Below are 14,305 nucleotides of genomic sequence, written 5' to 3' on the forward strand. Positions count from 1 at the left end.
GACCAATTCGAGAAATCATACGGAGAAGTCAAATTTTGAAAACTCTCGCAGTACTTTGACGTTATCCCTCTTTTCAGCGCCGCATGAGGCGAATGCATCTATTAAAAACCTTTCAAAATAATACAAATGTTGTTGTGGTGGGCGCAATGACATTTGTCTGCCTCTAGATGGCTCTATAAAAACCATATTTAGGTTAAAGGTTTGTTTCTCTGATTCCTTGGATTTATTTACGATTATTATCCGCGAATGTTTGACCAACCGGGTAACAGAACTGTTAACTTGATTCAAACACTCAGGCAAAATACATTTTGAAAGTCCACTGCAAACATATTGGTATTTTTGTGTTTTTTTTTTTTTATTACGGACGTTATTTGGCAACGTTCTTGAACAAACTAATAAAAAGTGAAAATTAGGATTTTTATGTTTTTTGTTTGTTTGTTTTTTTTCAGGATTTTTATGTTTTTTTATCTCCTATGTGTGTGACGTGTATTATGTTTAAATGTAGCTTTACATAGCACACGTACAACTATGGGTGGGAATGGATTGATTTAAACTACATTTAATGGTGAAAAATTTGCTAGTATAAATATTTTAATAACTAGAAAATGTAATAATAGACCATTTTATAGCTTTAAGTCTAGTACTACATGTCCCAGAATGCAAAGCACTCTGCATCACGTCATTCACTGGCGCCAGTTGCGGCAGCGCTGCAGCACAGAAAGCCTGTCCGTCAAAAGGTATATTTTCGTGTATTATAAATTTAGAAAAAGTGTGTGTAGCAATAATGATACATTTAGAGGTTGAAGAGCTAAATGACTTCTGCGCTGATGTCAGTTATTGTTTTCTTGTAAGAAGACGTCGACAATTGTTTGTCTGGATCGTTGTCATTTTTGTTATGAATAAACAAGTGTAATTTATGATTAATTAAACATATTAATAATTACACTTACCGCATTTCAAAACAGGAGGTTGTAGTATGATCATAAGTCAGATTGTTAAGAGATCTGATACATCACCAAATAGCTACCGTTTCATCAGCAGATTTTTGAACTCGACTGCATCATTAGGTACGTTAGTCTATAATATTAAGACAGTCGCCTGTGTCCCGAACCTAGACGTTATATTGTGATTATTCTCTCTAAATCGCTTGCTTCAATGGATTCACCGTTAATTTATTGGATATCAAACACATAATACAAAACATTAATGTGTTTCTGTCAATGATATTAGTGGCATCAAAATCTTTTAAACCCATGTATGTTTTCTCATTTGTTCCAGTAGCCGTCTCCATGGTGATGAAGTCATCAGTAGAGGAGGAGGAGGGAGGTTGGGGTCTTGGAATCCCAGAGAAGATGAGAAACAATGCCAACTGGGTAGATATCACCCAAGACTTCAAAGGAGCTTGTAAAGGTATGAGTTAACATTATCTGGTAATGTGGCATAGTGGTGAAAGCTCAAACTCAAACATCTTTGAATCGCTGAAAGGAAACAGTGACCCTGTTATAAATGTACTATGGGCAAAAGTATTTTAAAAATGTATTCATAGTACCCACCTGTAAACTGATCAATACACACTACTTTTTCATTGAAGAAGTATTACAATATGTCACAGTACATGAGTTTAGTTATGGCATGAGTTATTTTTAGCATCACTGCAGCATTAACATCAGAGCGAACAGAATCAGGGTCCTTTCTCAAAATAGACATTTTCCACCAAGCACTGAGATACACAGAAATAAAAATATCCAGTGTTTATATAACATTTGTTTAAAACGGATGGGTTCTTTTCAACACAAAAATTGAAAAATATTATTTGTTTATTTTGAGAATAATACACTCTATGAATGTGGTATTGGTGATATTAAGCAACCTATTACAAGTTATGTTTTGCCTTATCTCTCCCAACTTTGGCAGTTTTACCATTTATGGTCAGTGTAGTCTAAAATTATCTACTTTTCCTGGCAAATTTAACCGCATTATAAATCAACTCATAATTTTTATCCAAAGCGACTTGCAAAATTAGAAAACAATAGAGCGATTCATCATAGGGAGGCAAAAAGTGCTATACAAAGTTACTTTCATCTTACAAAGTTTCAACATTTCTTAGAAACAGTACATGCTTAAGAAGAGAGAAGATCAAAACAAATATTAATGCTATATTTGGAAGGGCCATTTTCTGTTCCGAAATGAATGTACCCCTGTGTACTATTCATTCCAATGGTGGTCTGGGCCTCACATATTGATTTGTGATTGTCTTTCGAATTGTTTCCTCTCTATTCAGTGTTTCTTTTTATTTTTGCAGAACTCAAACTTGGCGAGTTGCTCCATGATAAACTGTAAGCATATTTTACTCCATGTTTTGTTTTTATAGGTAGTTCCTTCATTATGGTTGTGTATTATCCTCAAACCAAAAGCTTTGTCAAGCAGTGTTTTTTGCTAATTGTGTTTTTGCAGGTTTGGCCTTTTCGAGGCAATGTCGGCTATTGAGATGATGGATCCTAAGATGGATGCCGGGATGATTGGAAACCAAGTTAACCGTAAAGTTCTCAACTTTGAACAGGCTGTTAAGGTAGCACCTGTAATACTGCTTTGAAATTATGTTTCTTTTATAATATTTGGTTTAGGCTTGCTAACCTGAATAGGTGAATCATGCAGAACTTGTCAGAAATATGTCTGGGTCTAAAGTTTAGCAAAAAGACACAGAATAAATTATATATTAACGAATCAATTTAAATGACAAGGTACTACCTTTAATGAATGATTTAGTAACATAAATTCAGTATTACTGTAATAATAATAATAATAATAATCACTTACAATGTTTTTTGCTGGAGAAATGTGCTTAATCTATGGATCTCTCTTGAATTTATGAAGGATGAGGCCATTCGAGTGAAAGATCTGAGTGTTCCTGAGCTCATCGGGATCATGGACACATGTTTCTGTTGTTTGGTCAGTTATAAATCTTATTTAACAGCACTCTAGTTAGTTAGTCTCATATAGATAAAGTATCAAACATTGTTACTGCTGTCTTTATTTTTCCCAGATCACGTGGCTGGAGGGACACTCTCTTGCTCAGACCGTCTTTACATGTTTATACGTTCATAATCCGGATCTGATTCAAGACCCTGCTCTTAAAGCCTTCGCTTTGGGCATCCTCAAAATTTGTGACATCGCCCGTGAGAAAGTCAACAAAGCTGCTGTATTTGAGGAGGCAAGACAATTTTTTATAATTTTGACTGTTGGTACAGTAATGTTGTAAAGTATATTGCATATCAGCTAATATAAACAAAACTGGAAAAACAAGGTCACTATAAAATTATAAAATGGCATTTATTGTACCTTACTTAATGTAATATTTTTTGTGTAATATTATGATTTGCTAAAGGATTGTTTAGTTAATAGTCATATATGTGTTTAAATCAGGAAGATTTTCAGGCGATGACATACGGCTTCAAAATGGCAAACAATGTGACAGATTTGAGAGTTACAGGTGAGTACAGAAACCGATATGGTTCAGTTAATTAGGTAAAAGGTATGGATAAACTAATAAAGACCAACATTTTACATGTTAATGTTATTTTAGTAATATACTTTTGTTTATGTTTATTCATTTATGTTTATTCAAAAAGTAGTAGCATACCTTAACCTTGCACAAAAAAGCATTTCGAGTGTGCATTTTGAGACAACATTGAAACCAGTTTATTTTAAGATATGTCAGTGCAAGTTGTTTATCTTATGAGCTTATTTAGCAAAATTAAATCTATAAACAAACAGATCCTAACCATTCATTAAAATATAGTGACACATCGATACCTTTAAATCTGATTGGTACTCATCTGTCTTGTGACAGTTGTCATTTTCATATTTTTCCAGAAACAACTGTTGTGATTGTATGGCATTTTCACCTCATGAATTTGCATCCCTGATGATGCATTTATACATTTTGTGAACAGTGTGCTTAATTGATGTGTAAAATAAATAACATCTATTAAGTAACAATTCTAAAATTGGATTTTGTTTGGCTTTGTTTGGTTATAAGAGCCATGTTTCTTTAAAATTCACTTCTTTCACCATCTACTGATTATGATTTATTAGGAATGCTGAAGGATGTTGAGGATGAACTTCAGAGGAAAGTGAAGGTATGGGAATCCAACCTAAAGATTGTAGCCATTTTTCATTTTTCCTTGTGTTAAATGTGTCTGTGCTTCCTTACAGAGCACGCGCAGTCGACAGGGTGAACAGCGAGATCCTGATGTGGAACTGGATGTAAGATTTATTGTATACTAATGCATACAAACACTTTTTCAAGAAAAGACAAATATACACTAACAAAAGTTAGTTAAACACTACTTAGTATTTTTGTCTTGTATTTAGTAAAAATATCTAAAAATTCTTAAATTAAGATGTATTTTCTTGATGAGCAAAATGACCTAGGAAAATAAGTCTAGTTTATGGATAAAAAATATAAACTTTAAGTAAATTGGTGCTTAAAACAAGCAAACATTTATTTTTTGCTTGTTTTAAGCACTAATTCTCTTAAATTTGATTTTTTTTGTCTTAAAAACTAGACTTTCATTTTGCTCACCAAGAAAATACATCTTTATTTAAGAATTTTTAGATATTTTTACTGAAAACGAGACAACAATACTAAGTAAGAAAGTCATTTTTTGCATTGAAGGGTTATTCAGCTGAAATGTTTTTTATGATCTTACAACCTTTTGGTCTAAAGTAGCTTCTGGATAAAACGCTAAAGGTACATATTTGCAAATTCTGGGCAAACAGTGGGTACATTGAAGGTACTAGAAAATTATAGTTCGTATCCCAAATGTACAATTTATGGGAAACAATTGCAATAATAGCATTATTATGTTACATATTTTTTGGTCATATTTTTGTTTAATTCTTGTTTCTGCTGCTTTTACTGAACTGTTTACTGTAAAGCTGCTTTGCAATGCAAAATTGTGAAAAATAGTAAAAAATGCTATAGAAATTAGCTTGAATTGCATTCGCGTTATTTCAGTATTATTCTAAAATGTGGAAAAAATGTAAGTCTATGTATCAGACAAGCTTTGACCAGTAATGTGGTCAAATTTAACTGAGTTGTTGTCTTTTACTTTATTTCTCAGCATCAACAGTGTTCGGCTCTTTTCAGCCGTGTTAAATTCACTCGTCTGCTTCTCAGTGCTCTCATCTCCTTTACTAAAAAAGAGGTAAGTCATGTTTTGCAACAAGCAGTGTAAAAAGAAATTACTCAATGTTTTAGAATTAAATTGAATAAATAAATAATAATTAAGAGCTGTTATCTCATTAAAAGATTGCACATTGTTTTTCTTGATGTTTAAGACGAGTGCTGTAAGTGAAGCACAGAAACTGATGACACAAGCAGCAGATTTACTGTCTGCGATACACTCCACCATCCAGTATGGGATACAATCACAAAACGACACCACCAAAGGAGGTAAAGCACTGCTTTTGTACATCAACATAAGCAATAAATATACAACCTAACAGTCATTTTAAAAACGTGCTCCTCACCATCAACCGCAACTCATTTATTCATTGTCTGACTGATTGGTTTTCGGACCCCCCAATACAGTGTAAATGCACATTTTATTGTGGCCAGCCTACGGCACACCTGTGCAATAATCATGCTGTCTAATGAGCATCTTGATATGCCACACGTGTGAGGCGGATGGATTATCTCCGCAAAGGAGAAGTGCTCACTAAGGGGACAATCACACCAAATGCGCTTTGAACACATGGAAACGCAATGTGCACAACACTACATTTTTTGGTCACTTTAAATAAAGAGCAGTACGGCACAGCTTTTTATATTGCTACCACCGAGTCAGCTGTCTTGTAAATCAAATACTGAAGGGTGAGCGCTCTTTTGCTGTTAACTGTCATATTAGCAGAAACTTAAAAAAGTGAACGCTTGCTCTGACCTTGTTTGAGGGTGAGATGTGCACAAACATGCAGGATACAGTCGCTGTGTCTGAAATGGCATACTTCCATACTATATAGTAGGCAGAGTAGTGCTTTTCGCCTACTATATAGTATAGAAGTAGGCGGTTTTGGACGCAGTAAGTGAGTGGAGTCCGGACATCGATTAAGACAGATTTGTGAACAATATTGAGAGAAATAGGCCTTTTGTGTACTTAGAAAAAGTCTTAGATCTTTGAGTTCAGCTCATGAAAAATGGGGGCAAAAACGAAAATTTTGCGTTTTATAATTTTGTTAAGTGTATGTAACATTTTATTTATAAGGGCAATATAATTTTTAATAATACTATATGTTTTATTCTGTATACTAGGGCTGGGTATCGATTCAGATAATCTACGTCGATTCACAAGCTATCAGATCGATTCGATTCTCTATACGGTCTGATTCTCTGAACTATTTTTAGACTCAATTCTCGATTCAACTCAATAAATATAGATTTAATACAAATACTACTATATTTATAAAAAAGAACAGTGAACATAAATTTACAAGGGTAATTAATAAAAAGAAATTAAGAGCCACAAACCTGTATATTAAAGTCTTTTATTCTAGATACACTTGTGTTCATTAAAACAGAACCCATCTCTTATTTTCAAATGCATACAATTATGTTAAATACAATACAATTCTGATGCAAGATGAAAAATGTATGCTGAAAAGAGTCAGAACAGTCTAGTGGAGAAGACTAGTAATTAGATTAACGTTAATCTTACGGTCAATGTTTGCAGAAATAAATATGAAAAAAAAAGATAATCGGCCGCGTAAAAAAAAGGATTCATCAAAAAATCTATATATTTTTTGCGAAGCCCTACTGTATACCATACTGTATTTTCCCAAAAAAGCACTATATAAATATATTTTATTTCACTTGACTATTATTGGCTGGTCATGTGATAATGTGAGCCCCCATGGCTGACCCAATCCATGTGAAATAAAATTACTTTTGAAAGACTGTGTCTTATTTTGTCTCATCATTTTTTTATTTTAAGTGGTTGTGTTACAGGTTAGTATACATTTAGTTTTATTTCTATTAGTTAATTGATTTATTAAAACGTTTTAAACGTGCTTTGTTTTTTTCCAGATCACCCGATCATGATGGGTTTCGAGCCGCTGGTTAACCAGCGTCTGCTCCCACCAACTTTCCCGCGCTATGCCAAGATCATCAAGAGAGAGGAAATGGTCAACTACTTTAGTAAACTCATCGAGCGCATTAAAAGCGTCTGTGAAGTCATCAACATAGCAAACCTGCACAGCATCTTGGTAAATAACTCTCATAAAAATGCATTGGTTTAGGGCTATAATAATAACATTGGTGCAGATGGACTGACAGACTTATCAGTTTCAAATGTCACTGCTCATGTAGGGGTTTACAGCAAAAGTCTGATGATTTATCACGTTTAAGGGATTCTTAGAGGTGTCACTTTATTTTGTGTATTGTATGGTTTACGATTATTTTATGTCAACTATTAGGGTTCAGATATATTGGCTCTTAATTGTGTTTATAGGCTGTAATCTATTACTATATTCACTATATGGCTCATCCAATCAGCTTGAAGTATTTTTTTAAGTTTATTTCTGTTGGATAAAGTTGTGTGTTTATGTGTTCAGGATTTCTTCTGTGAGTTCAGTGAACAATCTCCATGTGTGCTGTCTAGATCACTGCTGCAGGTAAGGACGAATCCATCTCAGATAAGAAGAGCTTGCGTCAGGAAATATTATATAATGGTATTTGATGATAATTGAAGGCCACAACACTTATCTTTTGTCTGTCTGTGTGCTTGTCTGATGCAGACCACATTTCTGATTGATAATAAGAAAGTGTTTGGGACTCATCTGATACAGGACATGATCAAAGATGCTCTGCGCCATTTTGTTAGCCCTCCTGTTTTGTCCATAAAGTGAGTGATGTCACACATTGACATATTGCTTCATTGATTATTAACTTGTATTCACTGCTTTCTAGACTTAATTACAATTGTGGCATTCAGCCGTGTTATTACTTAATATTTACTGCCGTCAGTGACAATGTTGTGAATCATACCACTTATATTGGTAAATGATGTGTACAATACTGCATCTCAGCTATTGATTTAGTTAAAACGACACAATCTCATGCCAATTTGTACATATTTTACAAGGTGGCTAATTTGTATGAAATTGAATTTGTTTTCGTCTGTGTAATGTTGGGTCTGTATAGTTTTTTCTAATAATCATACATTTTGTACAATTCATTGAAGCTTTAAGATAATATCCCAGTAAAATAAAAAAAAACCTAAATATCAGCTAAGTAAGTAAAAAACTTAAATCAATATTACACGTTTATTTATTGAATTTTTTTAGCTTGACCTCAGGGTCCTGATCCCCCGATGAGGTTTATTTTGTCACAAAATCATTTTGCTGGTGTTCCTTGTTCCCACAGATGCAGTTTAAACAATAATCACCAAGCGAAAGATTTCATAGACTCTTTTGTCACACACTGCACACGGGTTTGTTTTTATTTGACTTGTTCATATTTATATAAAAGATGATAAAGTTATATTGATTGAATCAAATAAGATGTGGATGTGTCTTGCAGCCGTTCTGTAACCTCATCCAGATTCACGGACATAACAGAGCACGGCAGAGAGACAAACTGGGTCACATACTGGAGGAGTTTGCCACCCTTCAGGATGAGGTACTGGAGGTTTTTGCCTAATAACAGCTTTGAGTCTGGTTCGGTTTGCACCTTATTCGGGCCATGAACCATTCTGAGTGCAGTGAACTTTAAAGGTCATATAACACACAGTGTTTCTGCTTATCTTATGTTAATTTTGAGTACCCATAGAGTAGTATTACATCGCTCATTTATCCAAAGAGTTTTTAGTTTGAATAGTTTTATAAAAGACTGACACACACAAACATCCCACTATCTCTGGTTCGTGTCGTTAACATTATATGCACTTACTCACTGATTGCCAACAAAACACAGACATTTGACACAGTTTTATTTACCGCCTGTGTCTCATGACCCAGTTGGGACCGCCCTATTTCAACAAAATCCAGTGTTAAACAAACACACGCACAACTCCGCTGGTACCCCGGAAAAACAAACTATATCTATTGTTTCCATAAGGCTGGGTTCATTGGGAAACTGAACAAGCTTAAATTTCCCTCACAAATAACAACACACTTCTCTGGTGATGTGTCAGCTATTGGTTGGTGTGTGCGTACGTTATTCCGGTTAAAGTTGCCCATATAAGGACTTCCACTGTACTTCCTGCACTTCTGTAATTCCACTTGTAAAGCATCACAAGGCTTCTTTGGGTGTTTTTTAGGCTGAAAAGGTGGATGCTGCCCTTCACGGTCTGCTGATGAAATTGGAACCTCAGAGGCAGCATTTGGCCTGTCTGGGCACCTGGATCCTCTATCACAACCTGAGAATCATGATCCAGTATCTGCTCAGCGGCTTCGAGCTGGAACTGTACAGCATGCATGAGTATTATTACATTTACTGGTATGACAGATTCATGTTAATATGTTTTAAAGCCAAAGGGGGATTAACTGGTATATGTGGGAATTAATGCCATGGGGATTAACTGGTATATATGGGAATAAAAAGGGAATTTGAACTTAAATGTAGTTAAAAAAAAGTCTTGCAGCGTAATTTCAGCTCTAGCTGTGATGCTTTTTCTTCTACATTCTGCTAGCCTGTTTTCTGTTAATTACAATGGTTCTCAAACTTTTTCCGCGTGCCCCCCCCCCCCCCTTGTGCATTCCTTTGCGGCCCCCCCAAAGAAAATTTATGACAAAAACTGTTCTAAAATGTAACATTTTAATTAAACAAAACATATTAATTTATACAAAGTAGTGCTGTTGGTTGGTAGCCTTATTTTTTTAGGTTTAATTACACAGAATTTATGATAAATGAATGTATTTTATAAAATGTCTTAAAACTGGGGCCCCCCTGGCACCATCTCGTGGCCCCCCTGGGGGCCCCAGACCCCAGTTTGAGAACCACTGTGTTAATTTAGAAGTTTAGAATTACTGTACCTCCCAAAAGTTACTTTTTTAATGTTTTTAAAAGAAGTCTCTTATGCTCATCAAGCCTGGATTTATTTGATAAAAAAAATACAGGTTTGATGAGCTTAAGTATCAGGATTCTTTGATAAGTTAAAAAAAGAACCGATTTATTAAAACAAAGTACAACTTATTTAAAATAGAAACACTATATAGTTTATATATATTTCCCGTTAATTTCCAATATGGAATATTTCCAAAATTCCTTAGATTAAAGGGATTTTCCAGCTCCCCTAGAGTTAAACATTTGAGTTTTACCGTTTTGAAATCCATTCAGCTAATCTCCGGGTCTGGCGCTAACACTTTTAGCATAGTTTAGCATAATCCATTGAATCTGATTAGACCATTAGCATCACGCTAAAAATAAACAAGAGTTTTGATATTTTTTCTATTTAAAACTTGACTCTTCTGTAGTTACATCGTGTACTAAGACCGACAGAAATTAAAAGTTGTGATTTTCTAGGCAATATGGCTAGGAACTATACTATCATTCTGTCGTAATATTCTAGGACTTTGCTGCCGTACCATGGCTACAGAAGGCGCAATGATATTACGCAGTGCCCAAAAATAGTCCCCTTTGTATCTTTCAGGGGACTTTTTTTGGGCACTGCGTAATATCATTGCGCCTTTTAATTTTCTGTTGGTCTTAGTACACGATGTAACTACAGAAGAGTCAAGTTTTAAATAGGAAAAATATCAAAACTCATTTTTTAGCGTGATGCTAATGGTCTAATCAGATTCAATGGATTGTGCCAAGCTATGCTAAAAGTGCTAGCGCCAGACCTGGAGATCAGCTAATTGGATTCCAAAATGGTAAAAATCTAATGTTTAACTCTAGGGGAGCTGGAAAATGAGCCTATTTTCAAACAATGTGGAGTGTCCCTTTAAATTCTCATTAAAACACCAATATATAGTACTGATGTGCTGCTGTCTCCTGCTGTACATGCACAGGTATTTGTCTGAGTTCCTGTACGCTTGGCTGATGTCCACGCTGAGTCGAGCTGACAGCTCTCAGATGGCAGAGGAGAGAATTCTGGAAGAGCAGCTTAAAGTTCGGAGCAGCAAGAAAAGCAAAAAGAAGAAGAAAGGTTGCCTCTCTATCGCCATCTCTGTTTAAAACATAACATTGCAGTTATTTGGGAGTAGTTTTCTGTATGTGTGCTTAGCTTCACCATGCTACTTTGCATGGATGAATCTGATCATCAGAGCAGATCTGTCCTTATACATCCACAGGACAGTATAAAAAAAATATATTTAATACTCATAATGTTCTGCGAAATCAGACCTTACCAAGCAAATAAAGCAGTCTAACCAATCGGCTAATTTCAGTGCTCATTTTCTGATGTTTCCTCAGCTCGTCCTTTGAGTAAAGAGATCAGCATGAGTCAAGCTTACCAAAACATGTGTGCTGGCATGTACAAGGTAAAGTCACCTGACACACACAACACTTGCAAGGGAACTTACAGTGGATGAAATGTTTACTTGAAATGCACTTCAATCAAGCTTAGTCTTTTAAGTTACTGGCTATTTGGATATGATCATACTGGTATTGTTGGTAGTATTATAAAACTGAATAATGAAACTTTTAAAAATAGTACAGGTTGGTAGTATGCAATTTCAAATAAAACCTACTTCCAGTCTAATCTTACTGTCCCTTTGGCTCTGCAGACCATGATAGCGTTGGATATGGACAGGAAGGTGCGCAAACCTCAGTTTGAGCTGGACAGTGAGCAGGTCCGTTACGAGCATCGATTCGCCCCTTTCAACAGCGTCGTCACACCACCCCCAGTGCACTATATACAGTTTAAGGTACCACTTTTTTTTGCACTTCCTGTTTTGCAATTATCCTGTGGAAATATTACACTAAAAAGAGCATGCGTGTGTGTGTGTGTGTGTGTGTGTGTGTGTGTGTGTGTGTGTGTGTGTGTGTGTGTGTGTGTGTGTGTGTGTGTGTGTGTGTGTGTGTGTGTGTGTAGGAAATGTCCGATTTGAAGAAGTACAATCCTCCCCCTCGCTCAGCGGATCTCTATATGGCAGCCAGTAAACATTTCCAGCAGGCCAAACTTATACTTGAAAATGTCACCAGCACAGATGCAGAGGTACATTAAACATCAGTTGTTCCAAAATGTTCAGGAATTTACCCAGAAAGCATTGCTCTCCTACTGCTTAAGTTGAATACTGATCTAAATTACATTTAGTATTAATTTCTAAAAATGGAAGTAAATGTTGATTCTGGGTGTTTTTGTGTTATTGCAGGTTAACCGCATCCTTAAAGTGGCCAAACCTAATATTGTAGTGATGAAACTTCTGGCTGGAGGACACAAAAAGGAGACCAAGGTACATGATGTGTTTGTGGTTTAATAAACGGTGTACAGTGCATTATCCAGGCTCATGGCATCCCGGACAAAGGTCATGGAAATTCAGCTTTTTAGTCCATGAAAGTCAGGGAAAATGCCTAGGGCTGAGTTTGAAACAGTAAGTTTATTACTGTAAACATGATTTTTGTTTTTACTAACCTATGCATAAGCCAGAATTGTTTTCTGTGGTATTCACACCCGCTGCCTCTAAAGGAAACTGGAACATGAAATGAATAAATGTTGGCTAGATGTTATGAGATTTTAATTGAGGATTTTTCTTTTCTATTTACCGGTAGGCTCTTCCTGAATTTGACTTCTCTGCACACAAATACTTTCCCATAGTGAAGATTCTTTAAGGGGAACCATGGATTCATCAAAACATGAAATAAACCCACTGAAACCGTAACCATCACTGTAATAGGAGTCATCTGGTGTATTTTGGTTCCAGTGGGTCAGAATTAACACTCAAGGTATTGAAAAGATAAATGCATTGTACTGAGAGGTGCAAGGGTTTTCCAGGCTATCTTAGCCCGATGGTTGTTTTATACAGTGTCAGTAACAAATATACAAAACTACAAGTGTTTAAGTGAGAGAAAATCCTTGTAAAATGACTTCAGTTTGTGAAAAATCTGATGACTGATCAATTAAAATTTGTGCCATTCACATGTGTGTGTTTTCAATGCTGCAAACCGTCTTAAGGACTTAAGGTGCATGCACACCACCAGTGGTTAGCACTGGCAAAGAGATGTGATCTATAATTGCATTTTTAAATAAAATATACACTATTATGTCTTGGGGACACAAATGGCACAGAATTGTAGGAATGACATTTATAATTGTTCACTCACACAACCATAATTTGGAATGCCTCCTTGGGGGCGGATTACACAGAATGTGTTTATGGAAGTGCCGGGCGCCTTTTTTGAAGTAAAAAAGTCAACTCTTTTTCATTGTCCAATCGAATAGGGGAGAGGCGGGCTTTGAGATTTTACGTTTTCAACTTCAAAACTGCCAGAAATGCATTCTGAGTAATCCGCCCCTAAAAGAGACAGGAAACACACTGCGACAAAGTCTCCGGCAGTGTGCACAAAACGTACAACTAATCACATGGCAGTTGCTTCAGTGCATTTAGGGGTGTGGTCCTGGTCAAGACAATCTCCTGAACTCCAAACTGAATGTCAGAATGGGAAAGAAAGGTGATTTAAGCAATTTTGAGCGTGGCATGGTTGTTGATGCCAGACGGGCCGGTCGGAGTATTTCACAATCTGCTAAGTTACTGGGATTTTCACGCAGAACCATTTCTAGGGTTTACAAAGAATGGTGTGAAAAGGGAAAAACATCCAGTATGCGGCAGTCCTGTGGGCGAAAATGCCTTGTTGATGCTAGAGGTCAGAGGAGAATGGGCCAACTGATTCAAGCTGATAGAAGAGCAACTTTGACTGAAATAACAACCGAGGTATGCAGCAAAGCATTTGTGAATCCACAACACGCACAAACTTGAGGCGGATGGGCTACAACAGCAGAAGACTCCACCAGGTACCACTCATCTCCACTACAAATAGGAAAAAGAGGCTACAATTTGCACGAGCTCGCCAAAATTGGACAGTTGAAGACTGGAAAAATGTTGCCTGGTATGATGAGTCTCGATTTCTGTTGAGACATTCAGATGGTAGAGTCAGAATTTGGTGTAAACAGAATGAGAACATGGATCCATCATGCCTTGTTACCACTGTGCAGGCTGCTGGTGGTGGTGTAATGGTGTGGGGGATGTTTTCTTGGCAGACTTTACGCCTCTTAGTGCCAATTGAGCATCGTTTAAATGCCATGGCCTACCTGAGCATTGTTTCTGACCATGTCCATTTCTCTTGAGGTTTTACTTTTTCTATGTT

General features: G+C 36.1%; 1 protein-coding gene across 2 annotated transcripts; it reads left to right on the forward strand.

Annotated features, from left to right (window-relative positions):
* Window positions 1–667: 667 nt before the first annotated feature.
* Window positions 668–13,079, forward strand: naa35 (N-alpha-acetyltransferase 35, NatC auxiliary subunit). Of its 2 annotated transcripts, none has more exons than XM_065247725.1 (23): window positions 668–737; window positions 1,279–1,410; window positions 2,303–2,336; window positions 2,455–2,569; window positions 2,875–2,949; window positions 3,044–3,211; window positions 3,424–3,490; window positions 4,096–4,139; window positions 4,216–4,266; window positions 5,127–5,210; window positions 5,344–5,458; window positions 7,085–7,263; window positions 7,612–7,671; window positions 7,795–7,901; window positions 8,423–8,489; window positions 8,579–8,677; window positions 9,318–9,496; window positions 11,011–11,147; window positions 11,414–11,481; window positions 11,728–11,868; window positions 12,036–12,158; window positions 12,316–12,396; window positions 12,713–13,079. In XM_065247725.1, the coding sequence occupies exons 2-23, from the start codon at window positions 1,290–1,292 to the stop codon at window positions 12,770–12,772; spliced, it is 2,175 nt and encodes a 724-aa protein (XP_065103797.1). In that variant the 5' UTR covers window positions 668–737; window positions 1,279–1,289; the 3' UTR covers window positions 12,773–13,079. The 2 variants fall into 2 exon arrangements, with proteins under 2 accessions (XP_065103797.1, XP_065103798.1); XM_065247726.1 differs by having other exon boundaries at window positions 680–737; window positions 1,282–1,410.
* The last annotated feature ends 1,226 nt before the right edge of the window (window positions 13,080–14,305 follow it).

The sequence above is a fragment of the Paramisgurnus dabryanus genome, chromosome 11 (assembly GCF_030506205.2).
Source record: "Paramisgurnus dabryanus chromosome 11, PD_genome_1.1, whole genome shotgun sequence".
In the NCBI taxonomy this organism is placed as follows: domain Eukaryota; kingdom Metazoa; phylum Chordata; class Actinopteri; order Cypriniformes; family Cobitidae; genus Paramisgurnus; species Paramisgurnus dabryanus.